This window comes from Cajanus cajan, chromosome 3 (genome assembly GCF_000230855.2).
Source record: "Cajanus cajan strain Asha chromosome 3, NIPB_CcT2T_4, whole genome shotgun sequence".
Classification (NCBI taxonomy): Eukaryota; Viridiplantae; Streptophyta; class Magnoliopsida; order Fabales; family Fabaceae; genus Cajanus; species Cajanus cajan.
Window position 1 is genome coordinate 76,402,428 of NC_138519.1, and position 17,904 is coordinate 76,420,331.

Sequence of the window (17,904 nt, forward strand, 5' to 3'; positions counted from 1 at the left end):
GTTATTTTGTGATTTCTTGTACCATGGAGAGCTAAAGCTCTAGGGTTGGGATTAATGTAATCATCGAACTCCTTTGTATTCCCTTTTGATTCATATATATATATTAGATCTATTACTTAGTGTCAGTGATTTGTATTCCGTTTTTAATGCTTTGATAAACTGATCATTTATCTTTGATCTTGGATTTAGAATCTGGTTGGAAAAGGTTTTCTAAATCTAGACTCAAAACAAATCACCTATTAGTTTTGAATGCCAGGGATGGTTTTGAAATTGATAGTTGCAACAAGTTATGATTCTTAATGCAGGATATTTAACTGAATGAAGTGAAGAATCATTCATTGAGTCAAATATCTTAGAATTTCTTATACCAAGGAATTGGTCTGAATGAATATAGAGAACTCAATGACAATAGGTAATGGAATCATTTGTAAGAATCATTAGGAATACATAGGAGGGAGATTGATGAAATTTAATCCCAACTGATTCTCATATCTGTTTTTCTTAAATCTAATCTGATTTTTGGTTACTTAAAGTTAAATCACTACTCATCTCAATTATTTAACATGTGTGAATACTCAGATTTTGAAATTACAAGTAACAATTAGTGTAATAGAAATCAAAATCTACTTCACAAGTCCTTGAGGATCGACAACCTTTTGACTATACTACAGAGACTTGGGTGCGCTTGCTCGGAAGACCAACAAAGACCGAACTATACTGATTACAAGTGACTAATCGAGTGGAGTACGAAGTTGAAAACTTAATTCCTAATCGAGTATTAGAAGACATAGTATTTGGAGGCAGTAAATGGGCTAATCCCACAGGAGGCTTAATTAAGCTAGCCAATGTTGACCAAACTCAAGATGAAGATATGTTGTATTTAATCTTGAATGATAAAAGTGAAAACTGTATCTTATTATGTGTTTATGTTTTTGTTGCGTGTTTTCTTTGTGCTTTTTAGTTAACTTAATTTTAAATCTCCATATAAATGATGTTTGATGATGGAAAAAAGTTTTAAAACTGATTTGAAAAGAGATCTGGTTGGAAAATTGAAGTATTGAGTTTTTACTCAAAATAATCGATTATCTCTTAAAATAATCAATTATTTGCTCTTTTTTCAAAAGTTGAGAAACATTGTTGTAATAATCGATTATCCAATGAAATAATCGATTACTTCATAAGCAACTCTCTAGAATAATCAATTATCTTGAGAAATGATTGGTTAAATTGTTCTTGCTAAATTTCCAAATTTGCGAAGAACAAAATAAATGATTATTCATGAGAATAATCGATTGTTTTTGTCAGAAAAATTCTATATATCATTTTTTCACTTTCAAAACTAAAAGAACTTTAACCTTTGTGACATTACTTAAAAAAAAAAACCTATAAAATGTTTTTCTTTGAAAGAAGATGTTTGATATCCTTTGTGGATAAGCCATATTTTTTTTTTGGTTCGTCCATGGAGTATCCACCACCGATAGCAGTGACTAATCTCCTCGCTACGTTGGAGGCACCTCAAAGGGTGGGATAGCTGACCCCAAGATTTAACGCGGCTGCATACACAAGGCAGGATTCGAACCAAGCCATATTTTCTAATAACTAATGTTGTAGTAGATTTATATCCAATTTTATATCTTATAATAGTACTAATCTTCGTTGTTTAAATAGCGACATCTGAGAAGCCAAGTTGTTATGTTGTGGATTAATATCCAATTTGTTAATGAACTAACAGGCCTAAAAAGATCACCCTACGTTGTTATTTCGGTAAGGTTAATCTACTTAAATCACTCACCCTGTGTTATAAGAGATTTTATAGTTGAAATGCATGACGACACATGTAGTTGTTATGTTGTTGTGATGGAAAAATCCGAGTTGTTGATGTAGTGATGTTCAAGTTGATATGGTAGTATAGTAGATTGAGTTGTTCATGTTGATATATATTTGATTATGTTGTGATGCTATATGTTGATACCATTGAAGGTGTAGGAAAAATGTGTTAATATATTAATATTGTTGATGTTTTTTTATTGTATATATGTTGTTTTCTTTTAAATTCTAGTTTATTTTTGTGTGTTTTCATATAGATGAATTGTGATTATCAGATTTGATATGAAAGTAAAGTAAAGATAGGTTTCTAGAAGAGTTGTTTTGGAAGCCAATACGGATGTTTTTTATTACCTTAAAGTACCTAGTTGATAGTAGAAGTTGTTTACCCGACAATTTAGATTGTACAATTTATTTTTATTAAATTATTGTATTTATATCATATATATGTATATATATATATGTTTATATAATTATTTTTATTTCATATGTTTGGTATACAGTACATGTTCACATATTAATAAATTTATAATTTTAAATTATTAGTTGTTATCTGTTACAAATAGTCATGTTGGTAGTGTAGAAATTATGTATAACATTTATTTGTAAGATAGTTGAATCTCTATTAAATAATTATTTATATTTAATGTTGGATTTCATCTTGAAAATATTATCTCCGAACCGAATACACAAGTTAAAAAAAAAACATTTATAGCATGAAGGTATAGATATATCATTTTTCTTTTGTGATAAAATTATATATTTGTTTATATATACAACTATCTAAACACATGAAGGTGTAACTAGAGTTTTTTGGTGCCGAGTGAACGGCAATGAGAATTGGGACGCACTTTGCGAACAGTTTCCTTTCAGGCGCTAACCCAATCGCATCCGGGTAGACGCTCCAATGGAAAAGCTCCACGTCACACGGTGCACCAAGTTTCCACACACGATTGGCGCGCGTGGCATAAAGGAAGCGTGAAGAGGCAATGAGAGCACGAAGCCCTAGGCGGCAGTGAGTGAGTAGTACTTATAGCGTTTATAAAAGACCCCAAAATCAGAACATCTTTGTCATCGTCTTCTTACGATCTTTGATTCATGTAGACTCTTAGGTCACACACCAGATCCACTTTGAGGGAGCTTCCAATTTTTCAAGGGTTAATTTCTCATTTCTTTCTGCATTTTCACTGAATTCGCCTATAATTTACTCTTTACTTGGATTGGATTGGATTATTCGCATACATGTTCTCTTCATCGTGTTTTTTTCTACTGTTATCGGTGCATATTTGATTTTGTTTGATTTTCTCTTCACAAGCTCTGCGTAATGTTTTGGCTAAAAGCTGTTTTGAATTGCCTTGGGGTTTGGTCAATGCGGGACTAGTGGTGATCGTGTTACTGTGAGGAGAGGTGGAACTGGAGTGATTGCGGTGCTGAAGGTGTTGGTTGTTTTAATTTTTTACTATGAGTAATGTGCCGTTTGTTGATTATTGCATGCAACTGTCTGCGTGGAGGCCCCTTTTTGAGTTTGGGAAATTTATTTCATCTTCTTAATCGGAACGGTTGTTTTGTTCTGTTCTGTTTATTAACTGGAGGCCATAAGGGGCGGGTCAAGAATTCATGATCCTCTCCATTTCTTCCATTACTGTAGTTTTAGAGATATAAATGAAATGGAGATGTGTCGCATCATGTAATGGAGAATATCATTTATTTTCCGAAAAGCAAGGTAATGGAAGAAATGGAGAGATTCTTTTCCACAAAGTGACATTTGAATGGTTCTGTGCTTTTTTTTTGTTATACTTGTTGCGTTTTTTTTTTTAATTACATTGTATTTATTTATTTATTTGCGATGGTTCCGGGGCTGTGTGTGTTTTCATGCTTGATCTCTTATACGGTACTTGGTTTTAGTTTCACAATTGAAGGAATACTATAATTTTTAAAGTAATGGAGGGTTTGATCGGATGAAGTGATTGCGATAAAATTTCTGTCCAGGTTTAGTGCTTTTCTCAGGCTCTGAATGTGATATTTAATGAAATTTGTCTGCAAAGCAACAGAAGAGTCAGTTCTAACACTAAATTTGTATTTCAGGTGCTGTAATATTTATATTAAGCCTAGGAGGAACTGTGATGGCTCACAGCAGCTCTGATGAGGATACTGATATCAGTGACTCTGAAATTAGTGAGTATGAAGATAAATCTTATGAAGAACTGAAAAATGGAAGGCAGAATGTGAAAACCTCGGATGAGACTTTCACCTGTCCATATTGCCCTAAAAAGAGAAAACGGGACTATTTGTACAAGGAGCTCCTTCAACATGCTTCTGGGGTGGGTCAGAGTAGTTCACAAAAGAGAAAAGCTAGAGACAAGGCTAATCATTTGGCCTTAGTGAAGTATTTGGAAAAGGATCTCATGAATGTAGATGTTCCATCAAAAGATTCAAAACCCGAAGATGAAAGTGATCCTTCTGTTAATTCTGATGAGCAGTTTGTGTGGCCTTGGATTGGAATTGTTGTTAATATTCCTACTAGACGGTCAGAAGATGGACGATGTGTTGGCGAGAGTGGTTCCAGGCTGAGGGATGAGTACAGAAGCAGGGGTTTCAATCCGGTTCGAGTCAATCCTCTGTGGAATTTCCGGGGTCACTCTGGAACTGCTCTTGTGGAATTCAATAAAAACTGGCCAGGGTTAGATAATGCATTGGCATTTGAAAGAGCATATGAATTAGATCAGCATGGGAAAAAGGATTGGTTTGCTAATTCTGGGCAGAAGTCTGGTCTTTATGCATGGGTTGCCAGAGCAGATGACTACAAATCAAACTATATCTATGGGGAACATCTGCGAAAGATGGGTGATGTCAAAACCATATCCGAGCTTATGGAAGAAGAAGCTCGAAAGCAGGATAAACTTGTGTCCAATTTGACTAACATTATTCAGATCAAGAACAAGCACTTAAAAGAGATGGAAGTGAGATGCCATGAGACCACGGACAAAATGAACCTTGCTATGATGGAAAAAGAAAAACTCATTCAAGCTTATAATGAAGGTATATATTTTTATTGAGCCTTAGGACCAAATAGACATATATTGCTTGAATCAGTGTAGTGGTTGGCTCCATAGGATTTACCCTTGCTTAATTGATTTCTTAATAATAATGTTCTGGAATTCAATTTTGTATTTTTAACAATTGACTATTATTTTAAAATGCCGCGGTATTGTTGTAACAACATTGTTATATGCTATGATTCCTTGTCTTCAGAGATAAAGAAAATACAGTTTAGTGCTAGGGATCACTTCCAAAGGATTTTTACTGATCATGAAAAGCTTAAATTGCAATTGGAATCTCATAAAAATGAGCTCGAGTTGCGGAAAATTGAATTGGAAAAACGTGAGGCGCATAATGAAAGTGAAAGAAAAAAGTTGGCTGAAGAAATTGAGGAGGTATAGTTTTTTATCTTCTTATTTTGATGCATATCTTGTGGTATACTATGATTGAAATTCCTGTGAAATTATGATTAAAGAAATAATAATATTGTTTTTGGCTGATTGATTATAATGGTTGATATTTAGATGTTTCAGTCCTTCAAAGGAAGGAATTAACAACCAAGATCAATCATTTTTCTGTTTTTACTTATAGGATTTGCTGATCATGAAATGATTGGTTGGAAAATTATTTTCAAATAAATTTATTTATGCCAAAGAATTTCATGCCATGGTTTTTCTGTTTTTCCATTATTCAGTTTACTCCCATTAAGAATTTTTCTTTTGTATATATATATATATATGAAATCTGTTGTTGGATTTGCAGAATGCAACAAAAAATAGCTCTCTTGAGATGGCTTCTTTGGAGCAAAGGAAAGCTGGTGAAAATGTTATGAAACTGGCTGAAGATCAAAAGGTGTGTTACCTATCCTTTAGCTTTGTTAATAACCAGAAGTGTCCTTTTTCAGTACAAGAATGACATAGTATTAATGCTATTTATATTTTATACAGAGGCAAAAAGAACAACTCCATGCTAAAATCTTTCAGCTTCAAAAACAACTTGATATGAAACAAGAGTTGGAGTTGGAAATTCAACAATTAAAAGGAAGATTAAGTGTGTTGAAGCACATGGAAGATGATGAAGATGTAGAAATTCTGAAGAAGGTAGATACATTACACGAGGAATTAAGAGATAAGGAACAGTCACTTCAAGACATAGATGCATTGAATCAAACACTAATCATTAAAGAGCGCGAGAGTAATGATGAACTGCAAGAAGCTCGACAAGCATTGGTTGATGTAAGTGTGTATTTTTTTAAATATATCTTCCTGCTAAATCTTTAAATTAATTTGCAAGAGCATCTCAATGAGGATCTGTCCAGTGTCACTATTCTTTCACTTGGATCTTGAGCTGGCACTGCTAGTGTTTTTAGGATGATATTACTTGCCCATTTAAAGTGTTATATGGATTGAAGCACACATGGTCTTATAAGTTATAAATTTACATTTTTTATAGAGAATTCCACTTTTTTTTATTTATTTTATTTTATTTTATTTTTAAATTTTGGTTAACTTTGTGTAGTTAACTTGTATGCTTCATAACAAGGTAGCTAGAGTAAATCAAGTAAAATTAAAATTTCATTCGTTCCATTTCAACTAATAGACTCATATTACATAAAATGTTTTTAATGGTACAGTTGATTATGCAGACAAGACCTAAAATTGTGTGGCTATTATGTTCTGAAAATATTTTGCAATTTTTAAAGCTTTTTTTGGACTTCTTACTATCCAATATTGCTTTCAAGATTTATTAGTAATATTTTTTCTAACTTGCAGGGCATTAAAGAGTTACAATCTCATGGTAATATTCGTTTGAAGAGAATGGGGGAACTTGACACTAGACCATTCCTTGAAGCAATGAAGAAAAGATATAATGAGGAAGAAGCTGAAGAGAGGGCTTCAGAACTGTGTTCATTGTGGGAAGAGTATCTAAAGGATCCAGATTGGCATCCATTCAAAGTTATCATGGTTGAAGGGAAAGAAAAGGTGTGTCTTTGTTAAATATATTTATAGATCTCCTGATATCATCCTGAAGTCTGTGTTTCATTGCATGTCACTTTTAATCAAACTTGGTTCACTCGGTTATTTATCATTTTTGTCCCTTAACGTTTTGGTGGTCTCCATACTCTGTATTATAACTATTTGTCTTTCTGAACCTGTAATACTCTCACAGTTTTACTCTCAGGGAGCCTTTGAAAAGGGAAAAGTTTTTTCATACCTAGGAATCATAATTCCTGAAAATAGTTAAAATATGTTTGGTTACTCATAAAAGTTCTTGAAAATATTCATACATGATTTTCAAGAATTAAAGATTTTCATGTTTGATTATAATAGTATATTCCTAGGTTTATAAATATTTTTTACAAAAATATCCTTTATTAAAATAAATTCATTTTATATATTTATTTATTCATATTTTATTATAAATATGATATTAAACTATTTTTAAAAGTTAAAAATTATTAAAATTATTTATATACAATATTCAACAAAAAAAATAAAAATGCTATATTATAATTAAGAAGAATAAAAATATATTATTTTATTTCATTCAAATAAAAAAAAAGTGTTAACAAATACAATTAAAATGTAGAAACAAAATAAATTTTAATAATATTATTAAAATTGACAAAGTCAACAATTAATGAGATTCGAGAGAGAGAGATGGGAGGGAGAGAGAGAAGGGAAGGGGAAAGTGAGGGGGAGAGGGAGAGAGGGGGAGTGAGAGTGAGAGAGAATGAGAAAGAGAGGGAGAAAGAGATATTTTTTGTCTTAAAAAAAGATACTGGGAATGTTTTTGTGAAGGTGAGATTAAAATGGTTTCTACAAAATTATATTCCTGAGAATCTTTTTATTTTTTATTTTATTTAAAATAGTTATCATACATGAGAAACTAAGATTCCCGTTTTAAGATTCCCAAAAATGTAAAAACATTTCGCATATCAAACATCCCCTTAGGGTATTCTTTATATTGATCTTTTCACTTTAGGGTGTGTTTAGTATTAGGGTTTTGAAGGGGGAAGGAAGGGAGGGCAGCTTTTTAATTTTGAATAATCTCTGAATCAACAATTTTTTAAAATGAAAAAAAAAATGAATAGATTGGCAAAAACTTCATTTTCTAATTTTATCTATTATTATATACATTACATAACTCTTTTAATTTTAAAAATAAAAAAAATTGCTCTCCCCTCCCTTCCCCACTGAAACCCTAATCTCAAATACACCTATAGTGTCGGATGTTTAATGCAGTAGAGGGAGGTTTGTGCTGATGAGAAAAGTCATAGGTGATTTTAGGAGAAAGAATGACCTGACAACTAATAATAACAGTCAATTTGTTGATGTTTTATACTTTAAAATAACCTTTAAGCCGGGGAAGAGTGTTAAAAGGGCCAGCTCAGGCCTTTATGAAAGTGCTCAAGTATGGTAAATTGGTCAATGCTGTTTAAGGTAAAGCCTATCCAGGCTCATTTCCACCCCCAATTGCATTTTCTCCTCATAAATTTGTAATACTTGAAGGCTTAAACAGCATAAAATAAAGTACTTAGCAACAAATTGTATTACGTTCTAATATGAAAATGATGGTGCCAGTAACATATCTTATTACTAAGAATATAACTTAGGTATAGTTTCTTAGGTGTGGTTGATGCTGTTCTCCAATTAGAGTTGGAATTTTACCTTAATAGTATGTATAAATGTATATTAACGAGACTTGCATTAAATGCAAGTGCATAATATCAAGGTAAAACTTCAATTTTGATTGGAGAGCATTACCAATTGCACCTAAAGAATTATACCGAAGTTTTGTCCTATACTTTAGCATTCTACAATAAGGGGATGGGGGATAAAACAAGATAACAATGTGAAATAAAGGGAATATCATGCTGATAGTCTAGAACACAAGTGTATACTGAGCTGACAAGATTAGTGAGGGAAGGAGGGCATTCGCTTGTAAGAAGTGAGAGTAGAAAAGGGACGGAGATGAAGTGCGGGATAAGGTTGAATTGAGTGTCATGTTAGGTTAGGTGGGGAGAAACAGGTCCTTTGAAGAATATTGTTCTAATTTAGCAATTTAATGTATACAAGGGTTTTTATTTCATTTTAATCTACTATTACATTAACATTTTCTGTTCATATATACACTGAATACTTGCACCTTGTAATCTGGCTTCATGCATTTTTCCTTCCAGGAAATTATTAGAGACGACGATGAAAAGCTGAATGGGTTGAAAAATGACTTGGGTGAAGGGGCATACAAAGCAGTGGTGGAAGCATTGTTAGAGATAAATGAACATAATCCTAGTGGGCGATACTTAACCTCAGTATTATGGAACTATAAACAGGGAAGGAGAGCCACTCTGAAAGAAGGAGTACAAGTTCTGTTGAATCAATGGAAAGTTCTTAAACGCAAGAGGGGACTGACATGAAGGTTTGTATATAACTGTATTAGGTTACTGCATTTGTCTTTTGAACTGTAGCTACGGCTAGATTGTAGAGAGAAAAGATTTTAAAAGCCAATGGTATGTGGCTTAGTTACTTATAAGTAACAAGCACCTAGGTTATTTCTTTTCTCAAGAAATTACTTAACTAATTTACATTATTCACAATCACAACCCCCACGTTCTTTTTATATGATTACTTTTATTGTTATTGTCATGTAAATAAGGATTGTATTTCTGAAAGGTTGATGTTGGTTCGGGGATAGCAGCCTGGTAGCATGCGTCCATCTTGGGAGAGCTGTGAAAGTAGCGGTTGTTTGTAGCTTAAGTGATTTATGATAATGTCAAACTATTTTATTTCACTTGCGAATTAGCTTCTACGTGTATCTTGCTGAGAATCAAACTGTTTTCAAACTGCATTCATAATGTCAACGTTGTACTCTAGTGTGGGAGAAGACCTTGAAGTTAAGCGTGTATGAATATATCAATTGGCTTTAATTTTAGCATGTCTCTGAGTTATTGGCATTTTGGTATAAATTATATTTCACCGTCGCTTGTTCATGATACCAAGACGATTGTTAGACAGAAAAACCTTCCATTTGTGTTGTATTATTATCACATAAGTTAAATCATTTACCAACATTACACGTTATAACTGCTTGTATCTTTGAGAAAATTGTTAGGTGAAAAATACTCACCTTGTTGGCGTTCAGATTTTTTTTTATGGAGATTAGTCACTTCTGATTAAGAAAGAAAGCTAAATCAATTTATGTTAGGTTGACGGATTTTATTTCTCATAATTGTATTGAAAAAAATTAGTTAGTATTTTGGATGATAAACGTAGCTTAAACAAAACAGTTATATCTATATTTGTCAGAAAGGTAATAATAGAAAGAGGGTTGAAAAATGATTCTATGTTGTGGCCTAGCATAGCTAAATGATCGGTACATTTTGTAGCTTGGCTGTTAATTATGATTAGGGGTGAGTATGGGTTGGGCTGGTGCATTTTTGTCTAAATCTAACTGGGTTTTTGATTTAGTCATTTTCTTAAATTCAAATTTGACTTAACTAATATTTGAAAATAACTGGGATAAGGTCAGGTCAATTTAATTTTAATACATTACTCCTCTATTATCTATTATAAAAAAAAACAGATTTTTGTTTATAAATGTAAACAAATTATGATTATTTTTATTTTATTTAATGATATTTTTTTAGAATATTCTTTCTTTAATGCATATTTTTTCAGTTGTATTATTTTTTTTCGACAATTATAACAAGGATAAAGAAAAGAATGTTATAAAAATAATATAATTTAATGTAAATAACTAATTTTTTTAATGTGTAATTTCTTTTTATAATAAAGAACAGAAAGTGCATTAATTTTAGTATTGTGTAGTTAAGTTGTAAATTAAAAAAAAATAAAACTTAAATTAAGATGTATTTTATAATACATATTTTTAAAATAACTAATTTAATTATAAATATAATATCATATTATTAATAATTAAATATTTTTTATTATTAAAACATAATAATTAAATAAAATTTATGCATTTTAAGAAAACATTATATAAAAATCGGATTGAGTGGTTTAAGATGTAACTCTTAGAAATTCATTGATTCAATTTCAAAATCTAAATTAACTTCAAATCAAATCGAATTAGCAGACTGAATTCAACCATGCTGATCCCCTAAATATTATGGTCTAATCCTAGGCTAAACATCTCTCTGATCGCATCAGCAGTGGATTATGGGCACATGTATTCAAAATGTATGTTCTAATACGTGTACTTTATTATGTTGGTATTTTCCCTCACATATCTTTCATAAAAGATAATTTATGTTAAGGCATATAGTCAAAGATCAAACGTGGTTGCCTCTCGTGGATTACTGCTTTTAGTGGGAACTAGTCCATTTTATTACCTCTATTAATATTTTATCTTATTTTAAAATAAATTAGAAATGTATATTAAAAAAATTAAAGGAAAGGGGAAATCCATTCTCTACTTGAAGGCAATCACAGTTAGTTGATGATTATTAATTGTAAAAGAAAAGACATTTTTTAATCAAACATTGGTTAATGTTTAACTGTGAATGTAAAATTAATTAGAGGCAAATTAAAGTGATTAAATTCAAATATGAAACAACAGGAAAAAATGCATAAAATATTTACCCAAGGAAATAAAAAAATTTAAAACCAGTTAATGAAATATATATATATATATATATATATATATATATATATATATATATATATATACACCAAGATTAATAGTTAAATGCCTAAGTAGTTATATATATATATAAAAAAAAAGCATTTCAACTCACCTAATATACATTAAATTTTATAAATTTAACTGTTAAATTAAAACTTCTTGGTAAATAAATCAACTTTACAATTTTTTTAATAAATTTTTAAAATAATTAAATATTTCCTTATTATATAAATTTAAATTGATATATATATATATATATATATATTCTTAAAAGAATATTATACATTAATATTAATTTATATAACAAAACATTAAATAATTTTAAAATTTTATAAAAAATTATAGATTTAATTTATTCAATAATAATTTTTAATTTAATTATTGGATAGTTGAAATTTAATTTATATTTTAAATTATGGAGTGAAATAACTATATAAAAATTAATTCTCAACCATTTTTCATTGGAATACTCTTTACATTCAATATTGCTAACTTTTTTTTTTTTTATAAAAAAATTATGAGTAAATTTTTGCTGACGACTAATAAAAAAATTATTGATTAATTCACTACAAAAATTATTGTATTTAACGGAGGTTATTTAATTGGGGTTATTATAACCCCTAGGAATGTGTATAGTTAGTGGAGGTTTTAATAACCTTAGTTAAATTATAGGAGTTTGATTTCAAACCCCAAGAAAGTGCCCAGTGTTCTTTCAGAAACTCCAGATAACATTCTTTTTAATTATTTTATTTTAATTTAATATTTTTAGATTAAAATTTCATTCCTTTTTTTTATTATTTCCCGCTAATTATTTTCCTTCCCTCTTAACCAACCCTCTTCAGACCCTCCCTCTTCAAACCCTAAATTCCTAATCTTTTCTTCGCACACACATACGCATTCCCATTCAAGTGTTTTCTTCCCGTTTTTTCCTTTCGTTTCCTAACCTTTTCTACAATAATTGAAAGGTCAAAAGATATGAAAAGGCTCAAATGGGAAAATTGATGCATTTGTTTTCGGTATAGGCATTGGAAAACATCTGAAAGAGTAGAATCCAAATATAAAAGTTAGTTTTCTTCTCCTAATATATGTTAAGGTACATTGATTGGGATACTTGATCAAGGGAACTTATCTCTGTTTTAGGCTATAATCATTCTCTTTCTCACTTATCTTTGTTTTAGGCTATAAATCATTCTCTTTCTCACGTATTTGATTTCTTTGTTTGTAACTCATTATTGTAATTTGGTGATTTAGAGGGTGGCGGCGGAGGGGAGGGTGGCGCCGGAGGCATTCCACGGCGTGGGAGAGAGGCAGGTGTGGCAGAGGAGGGTGCAGGAGTGTCTGGCGACTAGGAAGTTGGCGGTGTGATCCTTGGCGTCGCAAGACCAGCACAAGGTTGCCTGGTCGGAGTCGTAGAAGATCCTGGCCGGAGCCTTGCACAGCTCGCAGTTGTCCTTCATCTCGCAAGGTTGGTGTTTTAATTTCTCTCTCCAGTGAGGATGAGAAATAAGAAGAAAGAGCCTTTAATTGTCGGCCAAATTTATAAAATTAATATCAATTTCTAGTTTCTCAGTCCCAAACTGCCCCTCTCTACTCTCTCTAGTCTCTACTATTTCATGTTTCCTACAAAATCAAGGACACAGTGAATCGATTGAACAAGTCTGCTGTCAAAAGAGAATCACCGTTAGTAATATGTCATTAACACTATTTTTTAAATCAAGTAGCTTTATTTATAGTTTCTTTTTTATTTTCATTCATGCATCTTTCTTGTTGCTTGTTTTTTACTCTTTCTTATTTCTATTCAACATATTTCTCACTTTTCTTTTTCTCTTTGTAATTCTCTTTATACTTTTGTGTTTTACCCTTACATAATTAATTTATGTGTCAATTTTTTTTCTTACTTTATTCTGTGTTTGGTGGGGTTGAGATATGGTACAAAGAAGCAAGGGAAATGGTACAGTAATAACTAATACTGGAATAATAACAGGTTTGGTGGTAATGATAAAAAATAATGTATCACAGGTTTGGTGGAGAAAAATTTGTAAATTTTTTTTTAACATCATAGTGGGTATGAGGTAGTTGCTCTCACGTAATTTTCCTTTCTTTGGGAGAAGTTGGAGAAGAATTATGCCTCCAAAGATGAGAAAACTTTATCAAACTCAGCTTTTTATATTAGGATTTTGCAAGGAGAAAAATGACTCTTAGACAGTGGTTCGTCACACCTTATATATAACCTCCTTGTTTTTTCTTTTAAAATGAGTTTGTTTGATTGATAATCTCTTTTACATAACAATATTCATTAAGAGTGTTATATTATCTAAACCCTAAATAATAAAACTTAAACCCTAAATCTGAACCATCAAATGAGGATGAATCACAAGCTTATTTCTTATGAAGAGCCCAAGTCCTATGTTTAAGCTGAGTCATCCTGAGTAGCAAGAAGTAATGGCAAGAAGTCATGATATGAGAAATCAAAGCACCGAAGACTTGTGGGATGCCTTATCTTTCTCACCATCACTCGCCCAAAAATCACATATTTGGTGCATATTTTGAGCCAATATGGAGCCATGAGTTTCAGATTTTAGTCTTTTGGGCGTAAAGACTTTTGTTTATAAGTATAACCTGTATGGTGGTTACTTTTTGTATCACCTTTTTCTACCAAAAATAGGACTGCCCTTTATTTATTTTTAATTATTATTCTAAAATTATCCCGATTTAAACAAGTTGAATGTGTGTTCTTTTAAATAAAAAAAACAATGTGTTTGTTTCTTCCATAACCCCTATTTAAACAAGATAATTATGTAGTTTTTACTAGTATATGATTAAATTAAATTCTTATTTGTCATGTTTGTGTGATACTTTAACAGATGATCAGGGCAGTAAAAGTAAAAAACAATTGACTGTCAATGATGTTTGGTATTTACCTCCTACTGAAAAGATTGTTGTGAATTGGAATAGTGAGGACCAACCGATTGACAATGCTGGAGCATTGTTGAATAGGTTTTTAGGTCGAGTTGCAAGAAATGTCAATATATTTCCTATTTGCTATCAAAGTTGGAGAAAGATTCCAAAAGACTACAAAGAAAATGCTCTTAAGCACACCATTGAAGTAAGTGATGTATGCATTCATTTATTTGTGATTTCAAATATACTCAATTTATTGTTAACTTTAATTATTTAATAATTTGAAGGCTAAGTTTGAAATTCCCTCTGAAGCTCATGCACAATATGTCTTCAAGTCACTTAACATAAAATGGAGTGACTATAGGCAACAATTATGGAACCAAAGGAATGATGGAACACGTACAAGAGATGAATTGATTGCAATGGTCCCAGAAGGAATAAATCACTACTAGAAAAATTAATATTTGTGACGAATTTTGTGACGGAAAAAATAGCATCGCTAATAGTGACGGATTTTGTGAGGGAATTTTAAGTTTTGTGACGGACTAGAATTTATTGACTTTTGTGACGGATTTTGTGACGGAATATATTCTGTCTCTAAAAATCCGTCACAAATTTCGTCACTGAATAAAAAAAAAACAAATTTGTGACGGATTTTGTGACGGAAAAATTTTCGTCTCTAAAAATCCGTCACAAATTTCATCGCTAAATAAAAAAAAAATTTTGTGACGGATTTTGTGACGGAATGAACTTCGTCTCTAAAAAATCCGTCACAAATTTTGTCACTAAAATGAAACAATTTAGTGACGGATTTTTCCCTTTCAAAATTTCGTCACAAATAGGTTAAAATATTTTGTGAAAAATTTGTGACAAATTGTTTCCTCTCAAAATATTAAATTTTATTTATGAAACTTTTATATTTAAGAATTATGCATAATTAAAGAAAATATGTTAAATTTTTTTTAAGAAAATAATAAAATTAAAAATATTTTATTTCATTAAAGGACTAAAATAATTATGAAATTCATTTAATTAAATAAAAAATTGTCAATTTTGAACATAAGAAACTAAGACATTCATTAAAAATATTTAAAAAAAAACTTGTGAAATTAAAAAAAAAATATTAATTTAATTTTGGCTTAATTACATTTTTGATCCCTCAAGTATTGTAATTGTGCAATTTTGATCCCTAAGATTTTAATTGGATAATTTTAGTCCCTAAAGGATTGTAATTGTGCAATATTAGTCGTTTAATTTTTAATTGAACAATTATAGTCCCTCAAAAATCATAATTGTGCAATTTGAATCTCTCCCATTAAAAATTTAATAATTTTAAAATTTTAATATATATATATATATATAAAATTTAAAATTATACAATTATTTGCTTATTTAAGTTAACATATACTATAATTTTTATTAATGTAACAAATGATATATATTTATTATTACTAAATAAATAAAATTTATATATTATTAATAATTTAATATTGCTAATAAATTAATATCAATAATATTTTTAGTATATTTATAGATAAATTGATAATTTGATAAATATAACTTAGTATATATTAATATACTTTTACAAAAATATAAATATATAGTAGATAAGATATGTATATTTATATTTTTGTAAAAGTATATTAATATATAATAAGTTATATTTATCAAATTATTAGTTTATGTATAAATATACTAATAATATTATTGATATTAATTTATGAATAATATTATAAAAATATAATATATATATATATATATATATATATATTTTTTATGTATTTATTAATAATAAATATATATCATTTGTGTGACACCCTCTACCCCACATACCATAACACAAATAACAAAAATTGAATAACATAATATTTTTCATAATTGAAATACCAAACATGTTTAATTCAAATCAAAATTCATGTATTTGTGGAATTAAATAGATATTCATACATGTCATGCAACAAGGAATACAACAGAACAATCAAAAAGCAAAATATAAACTTGCATAGTTTGTTTGTTTCTCTCAGGGTTCTCTTAAGAACCTACATAGTATTCTAATCCATACAATAAACATCTTACTCATATAATTGTCTCTTACAATTGCATTCTCTTATGGTGTGTTTGGATGAAGAATTTTACAAATTCAAGATTGCATTCTCTTATGGTGTGTTTGGATGAAGAATTTTACAAATTCAAGGAATTTTAAATTCTTGGTATTTGAATTACTTTGATTTCAATTTCTATCATTCTTAAAATATTTTGTTTGGATAATTAAGTCAATTCAAATATCTCAAATTTTAAATTATTAGGTTAGATATGATAATTTGATTCCATCATGATAAAATTAATTTTAAAAATATATTTATATGTTGAGATTTTTAAAATAAATTTTATAAAAATAAATATTAGCTAATTTTTAAATATTTAATAATTTTAAAAATTAATATAAGATAATATTTACTAGAAAATCTTGTTTTTAATTTTAATGTGTGCAAAATATTTTCATATGACAAAGAAAAAGTTTCCAAGACAATAAATTTCAAACAAATAGTCAATTTATCTGCTAGAATTGAGGATTTAGACAATTTTATAATTTGCCACACAATCTATTATATTTTTCATTTATTTCATTCATTGTCAATATAAATTTAATTATAACATTATTTCCAATTAAATTATTTTTATTTTCACTATTTTTTTCTTAAATTGTTATATGCATTATAATTTGTCACATACTATATTATATATTTTCATTTATAGTAAAAAATATGAATTTAAATTTTAACAAAAATATTCTTTTTTAGAATTTGTTTGACCTTTCTAGATTTGTTTTGATTTCAATTTCAATGTTTACTTAAATGAGTGATGAGTATCCTCGATTTCCATATTTCTTTTAGAATTAGGCTATAAATATAACAAAAAATTTAGAATTAGATTGATTTTCTGGATTTTATCTTCTGAATTTATTTATCTTGATTTCATTTTCAATTTTTATATAATCGGGTGATAAATATGAATAAAAAATTATATATAGTTAGCTTTAATTTTTCTAAATTTATGTGTTGTTATATATATATATATATTAATTTCTTTTTTTTTATATTTTAAATTTCACAATGAAGATAAAAACATATTTAACAATTACTTTGATCTCTTGACTTGATTATGTGAATTTAATTTATTTAATTGAATGATCAATATTAAAATATTTTAAGAACTAACTCTAATCTTTTCAAATCACTCGGTTGTTATTTGAGAATAATAATCAATACTACCAGAGAGTTGTTATATGGTATACTTAAGAGTGACAAAGATAATTTACAAGTTTTTAATTATTTTTTTTAACTTTAATTGCTTCTAAATGAAGGAAAAAAAGTAAGAAAACAAGATAACTTGAAACCCTTCATTGAGTCATATCAGAATATTTATTATAATTTTAATTATGATTTTTATAATCTTTTGATTTAATACTGGATTTCTTTTGATTATAAT

General features: G+C 29.1%; 1 protein-coding gene and 1 long non-coding RNA gene across 6 annotated transcripts; both read left to right on the forward strand.

Annotated features, from left to right (window-relative positions):
- Nucleotides 1-2,635: 2,635 nt before the first annotated feature.
- LOC109812279 (protein INVOLVED IN DE NOVO 2) lies at nt 2,636-9,801 on the forward strand. Of its 5 annotated transcripts, XM_020376304.3 has the most exons (9): nt 2,859-2,981; nt 3,730-3,813; nt 3,910-4,863; nt 5,077-5,258; nt 5,626-5,715; nt 5,811-6,098; nt 6,636-6,845; nt 9,047-9,285; nt 9,540-9,801. In XM_020376304.3, exons 3-8 carry the CDS (start codon nt 3,948-3,950, stop codon nt 9,281-9,283), a joined length of 1,923 nt encoding a protein of 640 aa, XP_020231893.1. In that variant the 5' UTR covers nt 2,859-2,981; nt 3,730-3,813; nt 3,910-3,947; the 3' UTR covers nt 9,284-9,285; nt 9,540-9,801. The 5 variants fall into 5 exon arrangements, with proteins under 5 accessions (XP_020231959.1, XP_029126503.1, XP_020232026.1 ...); XM_020376370.3 differs by lacking the exons at nt 2,859-2,981; nt 3,730-3,813 and adding an exon at nt 2,636-2,843; XM_029270670.2 differs by lacking the exons at nt 2,859-2,981; nt 3,730-3,813 and adding an exon at nt 2,636-2,839.
- Nucleotides 9,802-12,277: 2,476 nt separating this feature from the next.
- Nucleotides 12,278-15,530, forward strand: LOC145956604 (uncharacterized). Its single transcript, XR_014432843.1, has 3 exons — nt 12,278-12,979; nt 14,379-14,620; nt 14,703-15,530. It is a non-coding gene; the product is annotated as an uncharacterized LOC145956604 (long non-coding RNA).
- Nucleotides 15,531-17,904: the final 2,374 nt, after the last annotated feature.

Coding starts and splice junctions, on each gene's coding strand:
- LOC109812279 (XM_020376370.3), top strand. CDS start 3,948: ATGGCTCACAGCAGCTCTGATGAGGATACTGATATCAGTGACTCTGAA. Junction 4,864..5,076: donor CATTCAAGCTTATAATGAAG/GTATATATTTTT, acceptor CCTTGTCTTCAG/AGATAAAGAAAATACAGTTT. Junction 6,846..9,046: donor TGGTTGAAGGGAAAGAAAAG/GTGTGTCTTTGT, acceptor TTTTCCTTCCAG/GAAATTATTAGAGACGACGA.